Raw genomic sequence first — 17,437 nt, 5'->3', positions numbered from 1 at the left:
GTCATTGGCAGCTCACATTTCACTTCATTTCTTTTAGCCTCAGCTGGACTTCTTGGAGCTTACCCTGCTCATGACATAAATGTGATCAGGTTTATACAAAGAATTGGGGGCTTTCCCTTTCTGGGATCTCCCACCTGATTTCCAGCAGCTATAGTTGCTCCAATACTTATCTTCTGGTTTTTAATGCTACTAAGAATGAGTTCTGTGTTGGAGTTTTAGTCATTGCACATGGTTCAGACTGGATACTCTGGATACTGTCCTTAGGCCAAAAGCTTTTTTTTTTTTTTTTTTTGAGAGAAACAGCTTGTGAGCCGTGAGCGGGGTCAGGGGGAGGGTGGGTAGAATAGAGGGGCAAAGGGAGAGGGAGAGAGAGAATCCCAAGTAGGCTCCACACCCAGAGCAACGTGGTCACAACCCTGAGATCATGGCCAGAGCTGAAATCAAGAGTCATACACTCAACTAAGCCACTCAGGCACCCCATATTTTTAAGGCCAAAGCTTTTTAAAAAATGTGTGTGTTGGGGGTACTCAACATGAATTCCCTTCTTCCAAGTGTTGATTTTTTTCCAGTATGCCCCTGCTTTTGTTTACTCTTCAGTGTCTTCAAATAGTTGTTTTTCATATTTTATCCAAAGTTTATACTTGTTATCTGTAGGAGAATTGGTCTGACAGAAGCTTCCCATCCATACTGGAAGTGTAATCTGGCTTAGAATAGTTTTTTAGTAACTCATTAGGGCTTGCTTTGGGTTTAGATATAGAAGGATGATTTCTAAGTGAAGAATATTTATAGTTTTCTAAACTTCGGAATTTTTATTTATTTTTTTAAAGATTTTATTTATTTATTTGACAGCACACAAGCAGGGGGAGGAGAGGGAGAAGCAGGCTCCCCACTGAGCAACGAGCCCGATGCGGGTCTCAATCCCAGGACCCTGAGATCATGACCTGAGCCGAAGGCAGATGCTTAACCGACCAAGCCAATCAGGCGCCCCACCTTCAGACTTTTTAAATAGTGGTGACATAAGAGATAGAGTAGAAAGTAGATGTTTATAGGGAAATGATGAGTTCAGTTTAAAACATATTATGTTTCCTGTCAATTATCTATACAGAGATTTCTAGTAGGATATACAGGGTATTCAAATCTTGAAGTAAGGGAAAAGACCTGGAACAGAAGTGCACATTTGAAGATTGTTAGCACAATAGATGGAGTTAAAAATGATGAATAAATTAGTTTTCCAGGAAGAATGTAGAGTGAAAAGAGAAATTTGTTCTGTGAACACAGCCCATTGGCATTACTTTTTTGTATTGGTGTTGAATTTTAAAAAGTTAAAAGGTTAAAAATGCTCTATTGAGCATTTACAATGTTTCATTTATATCACAATTAAAATTAATTATTTTTATCACTTAGCAATATTATTTGAACATGAATTGCTTGTGAAAATCTAAGCAATAGTTTTTCTCTTTTTGCATAGCTACCAGCGGACCTTCTAATGCAGTTGTTCCTAATACCTCATCTCGAAAAAAGAATATAACTAACAAAACAGAAATGCATGAACACAAAAAAACCACTGCGAAAAAGAAATAAAATTTTAGCAAAAGCTGGACCTCCTTAAATATATGAAAATCACGTGTTCAATAGAAAAGGACACATAATAAACCTTGGCTGAAAACTGTCAAAGCAAGTAGTTTATGTTTCTCCTTATACATCTCTGAATTCATTTTAAAATATGTTAAATCTAGAGAATTCATCATATATATTCAGGTAAGGAACTTTTCTCATGATCTTGAAATGTTTAAGACAATGTTCATTAACATTTTATGAGCAGCAAAAGTTATGGTGATGAAGGTCTGTCATTCTTAATGTTATGTTTACCATGTGCCCTTGGTAAAGACAAGGACAGAAAAGCCCAGCTAACTTGTATCAGTGTCACATCAATAATGCTGTTTACTCAAGAATCTGTGAGGTGACCTCTATATACACTTTCATTTTCATGGGATTTTATCTTAGCTGTAGAAACCTATAGCTTGGGTTAGAATTTGGCAGTCAGGATTACTGATTGCAGATTTTTTAAGTGTATTTCCAAAGAGATTTCATTGACCATTTAGATTAGAAACTCTTCCCCCCAATTGTTAGAATTACAGATATGCTGCATTATTTAATAACTGGAGTATTAGCATATGGATTATTTTTTCAATATGTGCTTTGAGTTTTTTTATTGTGTGTTATTTAAAATATTGCATATACAGCTGGGATAACTACACCTTTATGCACATAGATTTCTATATTAATTTGTAGAAAATACTTTCTTTATATATTTCCTTACCATAAGGTGCTTTTGCTTATCAGGAAAATTTTGCTTCATGTGTTGGGAAGAAAGACAGCTTTAGATTTTTTTTTTTTTTTTAAGAGATATAGTTGACAAGTTTATAAACGTTACACTTATTTTCAGAGTTCTTTTTAGATCTAAGGAAATCAGTTCAGAAATGGATATCATCAATGTGAGAAGAATGTCTGAATTCTGTAGTTAGTAGATATTATGTATAGCACCTCCTTTTTTAGCATTTCCATTCTTATCTCTAGTGTATCAGTTGATCTCACTAAGAAAGCTTAAAGATTGAACACTTGCTCTTTTCAAATGATTAGATTTTGAAAGGATGTTGAGATCATTGTTTTGTGATTTCATCTGTGATGTGAAAAAATATTTATTATCCTTGGTGCTTTTTTCCCCCTAATGCACAAATAATTATAAACCACTTGAAATGACTTAAACTGTAAACCAAACAGTACAAGCTGATAAGAATTCCATGCATTGCCATACAGGTCACTTAAATTGCTAAAACTTTAGTTTGAAGCTTATGTTTAGGCAATTACTGAATTCTCATATGAACACAACTATTAAAATTCTTCAGGAGACTCTCCTGACTTTAGATCATCATCTAAGAATTGACTTTTAGAAAATAAGCATATTATGTGTTAGTTTTAAAAGTACCAGATGCAAAAGTCACAAATATATACAATTATATGTTTATATACTTCACGTGAATGTAATTGTATTATGTGGGGACATGTCTTTTAAACAATTGAATGTACCTAGGCTTTCTGTATGTGAAAATGTTAATGTGCTCAGTGTGGGAGTAAGAAACTACTTTTATTTTTTAAGTGAAACTGAATTAAAATATTTTATTTCCAGAATCAGAGAGTGACTTATATGGCAAATTATTTTTTATTCCTGTTCTTTATCTCTTTCCTTTTAGCTTTCAAAGTAGAAATAAATGAAGAAAACTATTTGAGTATTAAACAGTGCTATCTTAGATATGAAATAAAACTTACTGTTAAGCCGTACACATTGCAATATATTTCCTAGACATTAACTAGAAAAGTTTAACACAGCTCACTTTTTCCATTGTTATACAAGAACTATGATTTCACTGTAGTCACTAAACTTGGTAATATTTTTGTGTAGACTGGACAGTCTGATTTGAAAGAATCTTTGAGTCATTTTCTAAAACGACAAAAAGGCCTATAGATAAGAGCAAGAAATTATAGTTATCACTATTTAGTGAAAGTTTGACTGAATCCTCTGTTTCTCACATGCTTCTGTCCCTGGAAGGTGTATTTTTCGTTTGTTTTAAATACTGGAAGACACTGCTTCTCGCAGTCTAATCCCGCAACCAGCAAAGAGATGAGAAAGCGCAGCCTGAAGAACCGCCCAGCATTCTGGGATGTTGGTCTTCATAGCACATTATTCGTTCTTTCTATCCTCATCCATACATCTGAACTCAGACTTAACTTTGCCCGTGAAGTTGTTCTGGCAGCTTTTGCTGTCCTGGTTCTATTGAGTTCTCACAGTCCATCCTCAACACCAGGAAATATTTTGGGGGTGTTTTACCAACCTCAGGTTAAAGGAGAAAAATGTGCTGAGCAGCTTTCTTCTGTTTCCTTTGAGCAGGAAATGGAGGCAGAAGAGAAACAGTAAAGGGAGAAAGCACTTGTGACAGTGTGCTTCGTGTAGCAAAAGGGCAATAGATGGCCATGAAGAGAGAAAAGTTAAATGTACAGTTCTTCAAGAAATACTTAATTAAAACTCTTTAGAGGAGAGAAAAGTCTATTTTGAACAGTATTGCCCAGATTTCCCTCCAGGTTTTGCTGACTCTTGCCCTGCATGTCCACTACTACCTAGTTCCGTGCCAGTTTGAACTAAGATTTTACTTTTTTGTCTTGTGTTCCTATGTTAATGGAAAGTCCTCAGTATTTCCTTTTGTGTTTTTCAAAGTTTGCTTTCCATATAGTGTTCATTAATGTTACATCATTTTATCCTTGACTTATCTGGACAGCATCGACTGCCTGTATTCTTCTTAGTCAGGTACGGATCGCTTCTGCAATGGCTCAGCGGTTCCCTCTCTGGCCCCTCTCCACTTCTCATAAACTACCTAGAGCTGTCACCACCAGCAGCATTCTTACCGTGGGGACGATTTTATATTCCTTCTGAAGGACTCACTTGTCATAAGGAGTCCAAGTAGAAACAGCTCTCCCTTTGTACGGAAACATGGGTACCAAACTATTGCCATGTGAAGTTTTCTTTATATGGGTCAGTTTTTTTGCAGGTCTACTCTATTTTCAGAGAATGGAGAACTATATAAGATCGATTATTTTATACCATATGTAAATTACATTTTGATTAAATATATGATTTAGATCTTCTATAACCTTTTCCTTTGGTCCATGTGCTTAGTCATGACTTGAGACAGAGGTAAATGAAACTTTTCACTTAGGGATTTTCTCCTTTTATTATCTGGTTTTTATTTTTTTTCTCTATTGTATGTGGCTATGTTTCCCGTTGCATATGAATTCATGACTGCTAGATTTCCAGTGTGGGTATTACCTTTATCATTATAGCAATATCTTTTGTTGTTGTTTCGCTGGATGCTTTTGTCCTGTAATTTAAAATGTCAGATATTAAGATTAAGACTAGTGTTTTAATTTAGCTCACATTTGCTTGATACACCTTTATTCATCCCTGTATTTTTTTGTATTTTTGTCACTTCGTTTAGGTATTTTAAAATAGTATATAGTGAGTTTTGCTTTGTGATTCAATTTTAGGATTCCTCTTATTTCATGCATTAGTGTAGTCTTTTCATATGTAATATATCTTTGCTTTTAGGTTAATGCTTTCTATTTTTATTGCTTTTGTTATTTTTTTTATCTTTTTGTAAAAGAATACTTTTCATTCCAAGTAAGAAAAACTCCAGTTGAAACTTAAAATCATTAAGGAAATTTATAACACATTTCTGAAAGTCCACAGATGGGGTGGGTTCCAGCCACAGTTCTCTCAGTCCATACTGTCTTCGAGGACCCAGGTTCTCTCCCTCACTCCTATAGCATAGTACAGGCTTTATCCCAAAGTTGTTTTCCCTCATGTTCACAAAATGGCTGCTCATGGCAGTCAGCATTGTATGTTTCCTTGTTCATGTCCAACACAACAAAAATTGAGGAAAATTCTCCCTTAACCATGGAATAGTAAGTCTTTCATTTCCATGTGATTGGGCCAACGTATTTGGTCATCTATCCATTCCTGGATGATTAACATTGTCTAGGAGAATTCGATGGGCTTGTTGGCTCTGGAGTTGGTGATAGGGTCAAGTTCCCCCAAAAGCCTCAGCATTGTGGATAGTTTGGACCAATTAATGCTTTATTGTGGAAGGCTGGTCTGTGCATAGTAGGGTGTTTAGCGATATTCCTATGCTAAGCTGCAAGAGTTGAGGTAGTCAATTAAGACAACGAACCAAAATGAAAATAAAAATCAAGTCTCTGTTTACTTACTGTGATAATGTAAGCAAGAGGCCAAAAAGAAAAGTAGTATTGGCTCCTCACTGTTCTTCCTTGTCCCCGTCCCCCACCTCACCCCCCACTGAATGGCACTGGGCAAGGGTCAATCACATGACATGCAGTGCAGATGGAGGAAATAGTCTCACTGCTGAGGAGCACCGAGCAAAAGATTCCTGCCATTTCATGAACCCAGGGGACAGGAGAGGGAGAGAAGGAAAGGCTAGAAGTGGAAAAAATAGAGTGGAGAAGTGCATCTTGGTCAAGACCTCTCCCCAATAAGAAGGTCTCAGTGGAGACACCTTAACATTGCCTTAGCCAAGGTCCCCTGAGATGGCCTCTGGATGGAGGTGCCAGGGCTAGGAATGCAGATATGAATATGATCATGGTGACCTGAGTCCTTGACTATGGCTCCCTTCAAAGACTGTGTGGGGAGGACAGCTTTCCCTCATAAAGCCTACCAGGGAAATCTTTTGTAATTGCCCATGATAGGGCCTGAAGCTGGTCTCCTCATCCTGATCTCCAACCTAAATGCCAGTAACTCCCCCCAGAAGAGAGTCAAATATGTCTCTAGATATTGCCAAATGTCCGCTGGAGAAGCAGAATCACTGCCAGTTAAGAATCCCTCCTTGAAGCACATGATTATGTGAAGAAAGGATGGACACAGGACCAAAATTAGGGTTCTGAAGAGGGGTGGAGGGATGAATAAAGGATAAATAATCAACAATATACATTGTACATGGCATTTTTATTATATTATCCATGTTTGCTCTAGTTTCCTTTGTTCCCCTAGTGGTTTTCTTAACTGTAATTTTGATTTGTGTATTTCATTTTTTAGATGCTATTGACTCCCTGCTATGAGCAATGTCCAATTAGTATACTCTTTTTCTGCCTTTCCTCTAGAGCTCTTTTAGTTGGCTGTATTATTTCCTTGGTTCTTCTTGTGTTTAGCTTTATACCTATAAATATTTTATGCCTTTATCACATGCTTATCAATTTAAATGCCGTATTTTGAACCCCTGATTAATCAAGATGAAACCATTTCCACCTTATCCTCTCTTGGCCTTCTCTCAGTTTCACTTAAGTTCTTTGTATTCCTCCTGGTGTTGCATTTGTTTTAGGGATGACTTTTTCGCTTTTCCGTTTCTTTTCTGACCTCTGTTAAACTCCTACTGCATTTCCTTTGGTTGTGGTTCCATGTGGTTTCTGATCACCTATATCTCTGGATGAACTTTTTGTTTCCTTCAGTTGAGTTATGACAGTATATTTGGCCATGTATTTCATATGCTCAGTGGATTCATTTTTTCTGTTGAACGGTTTTATCAACAGTGGTTTTATCTGCTATTATTTCTCCTGTTCCTGTCCTCCTTTTCTTGGAGTGTTTGTGCAAGTACCATGCAGGTTCATTTCATTTATCACTCATCTTGAAATACACTTCTTTCTGGCTCACCTATTTGGTATACATCCATATAGTAGGTAGTGCAGCGTTCTGGACTAACAGCTCTTCCTGGGTAATAGGGAAGCACTTACGACAGGATTGTGGCTCTGTGAGAGCTGTTTTAGCCTTTCCTTCTCTCCAGCAAACAATAATTGACAACTGCAGAGCTATTCCCTTTCGGAGTCTCTTTCCTCCACTCTTGTCTCACCCACAGACAGCTTCTTGTTGGTGACATGTCTATATCTCCTCCTCTGGCTTTGCCTCTCTTGCTACTCCATGGTCCCAGGCAGTATCCAGAAAACCCACGATTGCTGGTGCTCACCCCATTTCCATTGTTTCAGACAAGGAATTGGTTGTGCCCCTCAGTTATGTCAGCTATTTTGGAGTCTTTTTGTCTGATGACGTTGAGGTCTGGAGCTAGAAGCAACCTCTCCAAGCATCTTCCTGTTCGGCCTGTTCTTCATTTGTCAGCTCTTTTCATCAGTTGTGTCTGAAGTTACAAGTGTTTTCCAGTTTTGTTGAAGACAGTTTATGCCTCTGTTTTATATTTGGGGCTAATCATTTTTATTGAGAAATGATTTCTGCATTTTCAAACAGGGTATCACTTCTTTTTTTGTTACTATCCTTTGACGAGAAGGAAGAGGAGGAGGAGGAAGAAGAAGTAAAGGAGAAGCTCCTGTTTTCATAACACAGTTAATATTTTTTAAATGAAATTAATAATGCCAGTTTTGCCTCAAGTCCAGTGTTGTCAGGGATCAAATGAAGTGGTAATCTGGTAAACTGCAACAGGAAGAACAAATTTGAAGGATTATTTGTGTCCTTTTGTTGTAATAGAGTTGTATATAGTCCAAATGTCAACCAGACCTCCGTTTTCAATTGCATTTCAGCATTTTTCAGTCAAGGATGTTCTAGACAGCTCCCAGTACTCTTTCATGGTTGCTTTTGTTGCCACGGGAACAGCCTGCCTAGTAACAATCTGACAAACCAAAAAAAAAAAAAAATCAAGGTTATTTTGGCATATTTTCCATTTATAAACTCTTTAAGGCAATACATTCCTTCTTAAAGCAGGGTTTGAAAAAAAACCCCACAGTATTGAACAAAACAAAATGAGGTCTGCCCTCCCACTGTCCATCTCCTGTCATGTATGGTGTGAATGACACACTCGTGTGGCCCTGGCGAGATAATGGATGTATGGTTTAGGTACCCATTTTACAAGGATGTATCTCGATGAAGAAAGTAGGCTACGTATTTATCATTCTATGTGACATGCTTCACGAGTACTTGATATATAAAGGATGATTTTTTTAAAAAGGAAAAAACCAGTGTGCTTTCTGAAAGTGTTTTCCTACTTAAAAAACTAGATTTTTTTCTCAAACTAGTCAATACAATAGAATGTTTAGTGTTAAAGGTGGATGGATGGGTAGATGGAAAAATGAAGGGAAAAGAAAATGAAGGAAGATGAGGAAGAGAGAATAAAAGAACATAGGCTCCACTATTGTATTATCAAAAAACATTGTCGATGTGAAGAAATTGGAAGCCAGGTAATTAAAGACTGTCTTTCATTATACTAGAAAGGCTAATTTGTCCTATAGGAAAATGAGACCTGGGAGTCCCAAATGTTATAACTCACAATGGTTTTGTATAACTAATTCTTCTTTGGTCATTTAGAAACTTTTTTGAAATTTTCTAATATGCCATATGTCAAATCTACCTCCTTTTTGAACACTAATTTAGGTAGATAGCATAACTAAAATAAGAGTTAGTGGTACTGATATCCAATACTACTCCTTCTTGCTCCCCAGAGGCTCTTTTAAGGAATTTACTGTTAATACAATTGATGCTACAATATTTGTAATTATAATTTTAGAATTATCTACTTGAGGATGTTTACTAGCTTCCACTTATTACCCAGAGTGCATTTAGTTCTAGATATTGGTTGATACTGTAAAGGCAAACTGTATTTTATATTAGCCTAAACAGTATGAAATATAGTTAGAGAAATGTTTTTACAGCAAGAATAAGAAAAAAATTATACCTAGTATATTGGTGATGTAGTACTATAAATTGTATAAAAGCAGATGACTAATAGGAAATCTTTGAGTATATAGAATATGTTCTATATTTCTGCATGTGCATTATTACCTTGTTCATTTGTTTTAATGAACATCTGTAGTTATTCTGTAAAATGATCATCTGGGTTCTCAGCTCTCTTTATAGTCTATGATGTGATTCTAAGAAAATTCTTTTCCTTGTTACTTTCTGCCCTCTATATTCTGACCAATGCTGCAACCACAAATAAGTATCTGTCTTGCTGTATGAGAAATAGTAGACCTGATATCATTTTATCATAACATGGTTGTAACTCTTTTTGACCAAAAAAAAAAAAAAAATCCCAAAAAAACTAGTTACCCCATAGGAAGCAGATGACCTCATATTACTGAGTTGGGCCAGGAGGCTACCACATAAGCAGAAAAGTTGGTTGCTAACTAAGGAATGGGAATTTGGGAGGAATTTATCTGCTCAAAATCTTATCTACTTGCTAGATACAGTGTCTGAAATGTCAACAGTGGAGATCATATGGGGAAAATCATTAAGAAAGCTCAATGAACTCCCTGCCAAACACATAGATAGCCCCTTTTAAAATGCAGATACCGTTGGAAGGCTTAGATCATTAATCTGGCCATTAACCCCATAATTTATCAACTGCTTTTCTCACAGTCATCTGAGAAAGGCATTCCTTCACCAAATGTGTGCTGGATGCCGATTATAAACCCATTACTGTGCTAAGCCCTGTGATATGAAAAGTCCTGTTAGCATCCTTCAAGGAATTTACTGCCTTTTGGGGACCAAGTATGCTAAAGCTATCACAGAGACCATGGCAAAATGAATAATTAACTCTTATATTCCAAACACTTAAAAATTCTGGATAAAATATTTATTTTGGAAATGGCATGTAACAGCTCAAAAGCAAGAAATTAAAACCAGAAGGTATTGGAAACAAAAGAAAGCAGCGTCTAAATCAAGCTTGAAGTCTTTTTGTCTAAGGGATTTAAATGGTACCTCAATCCCTGATTTTTCAGGGATAATTTATTTGATCAGCATGAGCTATATAGCTAAGGGTACTCTTGAGGAAGTATGACAGGGATTGAGGTTGCAGACTGTATGCATGGCAAGTTGGTGCAGCTGGGCTCCATTCATAAAAGAGAGCAGGAAAGGCTCCATGCTGTGCGAACCAGAATTGTAAAATCTTATACCTACTCATTGTCTGGAAAAGCCCAAGTCCACAAAAAGAAGCAAATGCCGAAACACATCACTGGGACACTTTCACAATCCAGGGCACGCACAGGGAACTCCCACAATAGAAAATCACACTGAAAAGAATCTCACCATTAAAAAAACAAGTTGCAAATCCCATGAGAAAACCACAGGAGACATTGGGCATGCTAGGAGACTTTTTATCTGAGGAAGTAGATGGTGGTGTGTTATTGTGGCATGAAAGGAGCAGAATAAGGTTGGGGCAGGAAGATAAAAAAAAAAATGAAAATAAAAATAAAGGGGAAGATAAGAAAGGCAAACAATGATGACTTCATAAATGTACCTGTGGTGGTGTTGAGTGGGAGGCTTTAATTTAGGAGGCTTAAAGAATTTCATTAACTTTGGAGTATAAACTACTGGAGACAGGGATGGTTTCCATGTTAATAAATCTCAAAGTGGGTACTCTGAAGTGGTATTCTGTAAATTGTGATAGATTTTCAAAATAAGTGATGTCAAGCTAATGTTATAACATGAAGTTAAAAAAAATTTTAAGTCATTTTTATTCCATCAACCTAGTAAGACTGTTTTCATTTTTTCATGGTCTCTTCCAGTTACCATTCTTAGTTATCTTTACATACTGTAATTATTGTACCATAAACAGAAAATGTTATTTTTCCTAGGTTCTTTATTCCATATTACATGACACTTTCCCATGATCCATAGTATATTTCACGGTCATAATTATCACTTTAAAATTCTGTCATTTCATTTAAAAATTTTTTAAAGTTTTATTAAAGTAATATATATATACATTAGGTCAAATGTTACTAAAATGAAACAAAAGTGCTTCACTTTCCTTCCTCTTTTGTTTTTTTTTTTGACCTCTACCCATCCCTACCCCAAGTCTCATTTTCTAAAGGCATCTCCTTACACATTTTCCAGCTCTATCTTCAGATACTCACCTCCACATTTCTATATAATAATCTTACACAACTGTGTTTTGATGTATCCATTTTAGATATTATCTATTGACTTCTTGTTATGGTAAGTAAGAATTTAACTTTCTAAACTCTGCTTTTCCTTTCTACTCTCTAATAAGGTTGTTAAATCATTAATCAGTGCCTACAGTATGAGTGGCTGTGTAAATATCGCTTATTGCTGAGCCAAATAGTATGCTCTGGTTGTTCCCTTTCTTGTAAAATACTTGTTTCTTCTTGAAACTTTCCTTAGTTTCCATTTAGTGGATGTATTGTGAGTTCTTTAAATTCTCCAATGAATATGTAAAACAGAGTTCAATATTATTTTCAACAACTAGGTAACTACTTAGTTCCATGTTTTCTCCCTAAATAGCGCCTTCTTGTTTCTTGTCAGTAGGATGACTTTAGAAGTTGTGCACACAAAGCTAGACAGAAAAAAAAAATGACAGATACTCAGACGTCAATCCAATGACATATTGCTATACTTAAGAGTTGTGTGGTCCCACCAGTCAGGAAAAATTTGAAGTGAATGAAGGATTCATAAAGTTCAGTTTTTAAAGTTAGGCAGGGGGATATTTATACTTGAAGAAGGGCCAACGAAATTCAGAATCCCATCAAGTCACATAGCCAATTACATAAAGGTGGCCAACTAAAGACTTCTTTGAGTAGACAGAGAAATTAGGTAATGTGTGTTTACAGTCTAAGAGATCCAGGCTGCTTAAAAGCCTCTTTCTTCTTAAGGTCATAGCATACTTAGTATAGCAGCAATATACTGTGCTCTGTAAGTCCCATCAAAGTTGAAGGCAAGAATCCCATCCTTGTCTAGTCCAAGGTCTTCTAGGAACAGAAAGAAACTTTGAGACATGCTAAAAGGTGGCCACAAAAATGGGATGGTAACTTCCATATTTTGTTGATGGGTAACAGTTTTTTCCTTAGTGGGAAAGAATCATTTATCTTTTAACCTTGAGAAGACTTAGAATTAAGTAGAGGAATATTTAAGGAATCGAACTGAAAGTAAAAATATTTTTTTTGTGTTAAAGAATCTCTGCAGTTTTGAGTTTTATGTCATTGTAGTATTTAAGAAAACTTGGCTAATTGGAGTTAACAAATCAGCCTTGTGATTCTAATTTTAAGGTGTGTAATTGATTTAATTTAAGTTGAAATCTAACATTAAATTTATAAGAATCTATAAATTCTTGGAATATTTGTCACACACTTAAAGTATTTACAGTTTAAAAAGCTTGCATAAGTCTCATGAACCAAGCTACTAAATAAATGGGACTGAATATTAATAAAAGGATCACTCAAAAGTGATTAAATTAATTAAATTAATACTATTACCTTTAAGTCAACATAAGTGCTTAGGAATTTTGAATTTATAACTTCACTAAATTGGGCATTTTAAAAACCAAAGAGCTCTCTGAATAATCTTTTTTTTGTGCTCCCAGGCTGCGCCTGATGGTACTACAGGACTCAATTAACAGAGTCTCCCACCCTTTGCTCCATTCTGGGCTCCTTCTCTCTGAGCCGGCCTCTCCTGCTTTCCTGTGTTAGCTTTCCATCTCCCAGATTCTCTGCCCATGTCCTCCTCTGAATCACATGGCCACATGGTCACACTCAGAGAAGGACTCCGCATTCTTCCAGGAAGCCCACTTCCGGGCTTCCTGGAGTGGCTGGTGTGCTTTACTTTCGTGTCCCCATCTGCAGTGCCTTGCAGTTGCCTCTGCTCTTTACATCCAGTAACACAACGTGGTGTGCTTTCTACTTTCCATAAATCTGTTGACACCTCTCATCTGATGTTTCTTTTCATTCATACTTGCTTTGTGGTTTATTATTTTTTATCTTTCTTGTCACTTTAGAGTGATTGAGGAAGGAAGTGTAGATACACTGCAAAAGTTCAACTTTCATTAAGAAGAAATCTCATTTTCACAATAGGTAAATAGTCTATTGGATCATCTACCAAAATTTGTTTAAATGTTTGTTATTATAAAGACCTTAAATTCCTTCTTTTTCTTTCCTGTCAGCTTGTTTTTTAAAAAAAATTATTTCCTTGCAGTAAATTACAAGAGGTGGAATTATGGGATTGGAAATTAAAAGAGGATGCAATGTGGGCTAGTAGAAAAGTGTGGGTTTTGATATAATGGTTCAACTCCTAAATCCGCTCTTTGCTGTATGATAAGCAATTTATTTTTTTGATTCACCTGAGTCTCAGTACCCAAAATTCAGATTAAGACAGAATCTTTATCCCAAAAATCAAAATATTCTGCAAAGTAAATAAAATAAAGAAAATTTAAAATAAATATGGCTTGAAAAATAAAAGGTAAAGTAGACTTCTTGGTGTTAATATACTGCTACATAACCTCCTTAACAAATTTAACTCCATTATTTGCCATTTTCCTAAAAAGTCTCTAGGTTTGACAATTTCTATGCATCAAATCACTTCTAAGTTTTATCAAACTGTCCACACGCTCAAGGCTTTCTAGGGCAGGCATCTGACGGTTGAACAGTGTATTTTGCACCTAATTAGAGCTTTGCAAGTGGTATTATAATAAAAAGAAGTTCTTTTCTCTAATAGTCTTTTGCAATTCATATAAAAAGTTATTATACCTTTCTGAATCTTGCCAGCTTTTAGAAATTGACTAAACTAAGTACGATCTGGAGGATGGTTTCTTTGCCTCATTGTCCTACTTGCATTACTAAGAAGTTGATTTCCAAAACTGCACAGAATAGATCCCTAGCTTTTCTGTTTCTGTTTTCACTTTGAAGAGACCAGTTTACTGTAGAATTTTTTCAGATCGAAGCCTCCCCAATTTTTGGTTCTTACTTCACTCTCCTCAGACTACAGATGAGACATTAAATATTTCCTTGAGTATACATTCCGCTTTCAATTGGCACCTTTATTAAAAAGAAAAGCACAGGGCGCCTGGGTGGCTCAGTTGGTTAAGCGACTGCCTTCGGCTCAGGTCATGATCCTGGAGTCCCTGGATCGAGTCCCGCATCGGGCTCCCTGCTCGGCAGGGAGCCTGCTTCTCCCTCTGACCCTCCCCCCTCTCATGTGCTCTCTGTCTCTCTCATTCTCTCTGTCTCAAATAAATAAATAAAACCTTTAAAAAAAAAAAAAAGAAAAGCAGAAGTGAAATCAGAGTAAATGGGGGTAGTCATTAGAACATCAGAAAGGAATATAAAATAATTTGTTTTCCTGAATGTTACACACATTGCCAGAAATAAAATACACAATTTTAAGAATGCTAAGCCTAGGGCACCTGGGTGGCTCAGTTGGTTAAGCGACTGCCTTCGGCTCAGGTCATGATCCTGGAGTCCCGAGATCGAGTCCCGCATCGGGCTCCCTGCTCAGCAGGGAGTCTGCTTCTCCCTCTGACCCTCCCCCCTCTCATGCTCTCTCTATCTCATTCTCTCTCTCAAATAAATAAATAAAAACTTTAAAAAAAAAATGCTAAGCCTATACATTATTCACATGATTTAAAGAGAGCAGAAGTTCTAGTCAAGTAATTCAACTACAGTCCTTTCATTTGAATGAGACATATTCTTTTCAACTTCATCATAAATTATTTTGCCAAGCTCTTTAAAGAGCCTGGGGAGGTAAGCAGAGCATGTATGATTATTCTTACTTGACAGATAAGGAAGTTGACATCCAGAGAGTTTGCCAGAGGAAACACAGTAAGTCAGTGACATTAGTTGGAAAAGGAATTCAGGCGCCCCAACTCCTGGGCATTTTTGTCTCATAGAACCATCTCTTGATGATCAGCTCTCTCACTGTTTATTACTTTAACTTGCTAACCTTGCTGAGTGGCTGAAGTTCTCAGGGAATATCACTGGGTGTTTGTAATTCATTATGCAGTTACTGAAAAAATATTTTTCAAATCAGAAGTATTTGCACAGAAATTCTGGTATCTTGACTGGGTTTCAGGAGTCTTCATTCAAAAAATATAGCTCAATCTTGTCTTTAATTTTTCATTCTATATCTCAACTCTGACTGCAGTGTGGTTATGGAAAGAGAATGGATATAAATCTGGAAGGTCTGTCTGTCTCAGCCCTGTTTTCCACTAGTTCATCTTCCTGGTCACCCTCCTCTAGTCTCCATTGCTTCATAGATAAAACTCAGAATAATATCCACTTTTACTGCCTTCTCAGGCTTTTTGTGATAAGCAATACTAAGATGATATATGGGAGAATGCTTGGTAGACTGTAAAGCATACCACAGAGGGAAGAGACTATTATTTCCTCCATACCACAGAACAGGTGAAGAGATACCTCTTGGGTTCATGGAAGAGAGAAAGAGGGAGGCCATTTAAAAGACATTTCAGTCTTAGCTGTTGTTAGGATTTATTTGCTTGCAAATGATACAAGTTGACCTTTAGTAAAAATTCCTGCCATGAAAGCAATTCAAGGATGGCAGTTTACAATAACCTGGGTGTCTCTTTACAAAGTACAAAGGTATACCAGTTAGAGCTAGGTTAACTTCCTAGTCTCCAGGGATGAGAGTAATAGGGAGCAATCTGTAGGATTAAATCCACGTTCACTGTAATTTGGTAGTTTACGAATTGTTTTCAGACTTTCTATCTGGCTACTGGATTTTCAAATTCTCTTACCTTAAGTAAACAGTATCTTTTGAAAGAGCAATAATGTAGTAAAGTTTGTGTGTATCTATCTGTGTGCATGGAGGTACTCATGTAGGCAAGAACTAAATGTGGTATAATACAAGTTCGGATTTAAGTTTTCTGTTTGGTGGAGAGGGAGGGGAGCAGAGTCTGCCAGATTAATATGCCTCTGGGTGCAGGTTGTATCTGTGGTTGTCCAAATGTCTCAGTGCTTTAGTTGCCCTAAAGATATACACCAGTGTGTCCGTTTCTACCCACTCTGCCTGACTTTTGAAATGCTTTTACTGTAGAGTTCTGAGATAAGAAATTTGGATCAATAAGTAGGTGAATAAGAGAAAATAGGAAAGAGGGAGAAAAGGAAAGAGAATTGATTTTTAAGTCAAAAAAGTACCACAGAGGGATGTCTGAGTGGCTCAGTCGGTTAAGCATCTGTCTTCGGCTCAGGTCCTGATCCCAGGGGCCTGGGATGGAGCCCCGCACTGAACTCCTTGCTCAGCAGGGAGCCTGCTTCTCCCTCTCCCTCTGCCTGCCACTCCCCCTGCTTGTGCTCTCTCTCTCTCTGACAAATAAATAAATACAATCTTTGAAGTACATTCTCTTTGCCCTTAAAAAAAAAAGTACCATAGAAAATAATCATTTATTTTTCCAATTTCAAGATAACTTGTTTTCTAATGTATTCGAACACTCTCTAGTATATTATTGACCTTTTAAGAAAATTACATGTGCGACATTGGTCAAGTCATGAAGTGATGATGTTCAGAAGTCCCTTAAACATAGAGCAGTTTTGCAAATGATCTTTCTGCATCAGAATAACCACAAGCTATGCCACTTAAGTAGAAAAATAGGCTTAATTTTTCAATTTTCTGATAAACAATTGTTTATGATTAATAAAACCAATGTGAGAAATTAATGCCATTTTTCTCCATTAAACACATTTTTTTGACAGTGGATTGCATTACATGTCTCACAAAAAAGTTTAGAAATGGTTCTTACCTCTATGGCATTTATAATGTAGCAAGTCTCTTTGACTATGAACTAAAAATCAAAAGCATACATTTATTTTTGTTCTTTTATGACTACTCTCTTGCTCTAATCTTTGCTAAACTTATCCAAAATACAACCTGTCCACATGTAATATTGGTAGAACTAGACCTTTTTTGAATGGTTGGTAATATGCTGTTCATTTAATACTGAACAGTATTAATTCAGGTCCTCTGGATGTTATTAGCAATTACTTGGGGGAAAAAGTTCAATGATTAATTAAATCTAGAAATAAGCTTAGATGAAACAAAGTTAAATGAGCTTCATTAATGCAGGAGTCCTTCACA

At 36.4% G+C, this 17,437-nt stretch overlaps 1 protein-coding gene across 23 annotated transcripts in view; it reads left to right on the top strand.

Annotated features, from left to right (window-relative positions):
* The window catches only part of PPIP5K2 (diphosphoinositol pentakisphosphate kinase 2), a 71,648-nt gene extending 68,456 nt beyond the window's left edge, over positions 1-3,192 (top strand). For all 23 annotated transcript variants that reach the window (XM_081826489.1, XM_081826491.1, XM_081826490.1 and 20 more), the window contains one exon: positions 1,469-3,192. In XM_081826489.1, the coding sequence (XP_081682615.1) occupies positions 1,469-1,581 (113 nt within the window). In that variant the 3' untranslated portion in view covers positions 1,582-3,192. The remainder of the gene's footprint in view (positions 1-1,468) is intronic.
* The last annotated feature ends 14,245 nt before the right edge of the window (positions 3,193-17,437 follow it).

The sequence above is a fragment of the Leptonychotes weddellii genome, chromosome 7 (genome assembly GCF_054177405.1).
Source record: "Leptonychotes weddellii isolate Sample4059 chromosome 7, ASM5417740v2, whole genome shotgun sequence".
Taxonomy (NCBI): Eukaryota; Metazoa; Chordata; class Mammalia; order Carnivora; family Phocidae; genus Leptonychotes; species Leptonychotes weddellii.
The sequence above is the reverse complement of the archived record's forward strand: the minus strand, read 5'-3'. Positions and strand labels throughout refer to the sequence as shown.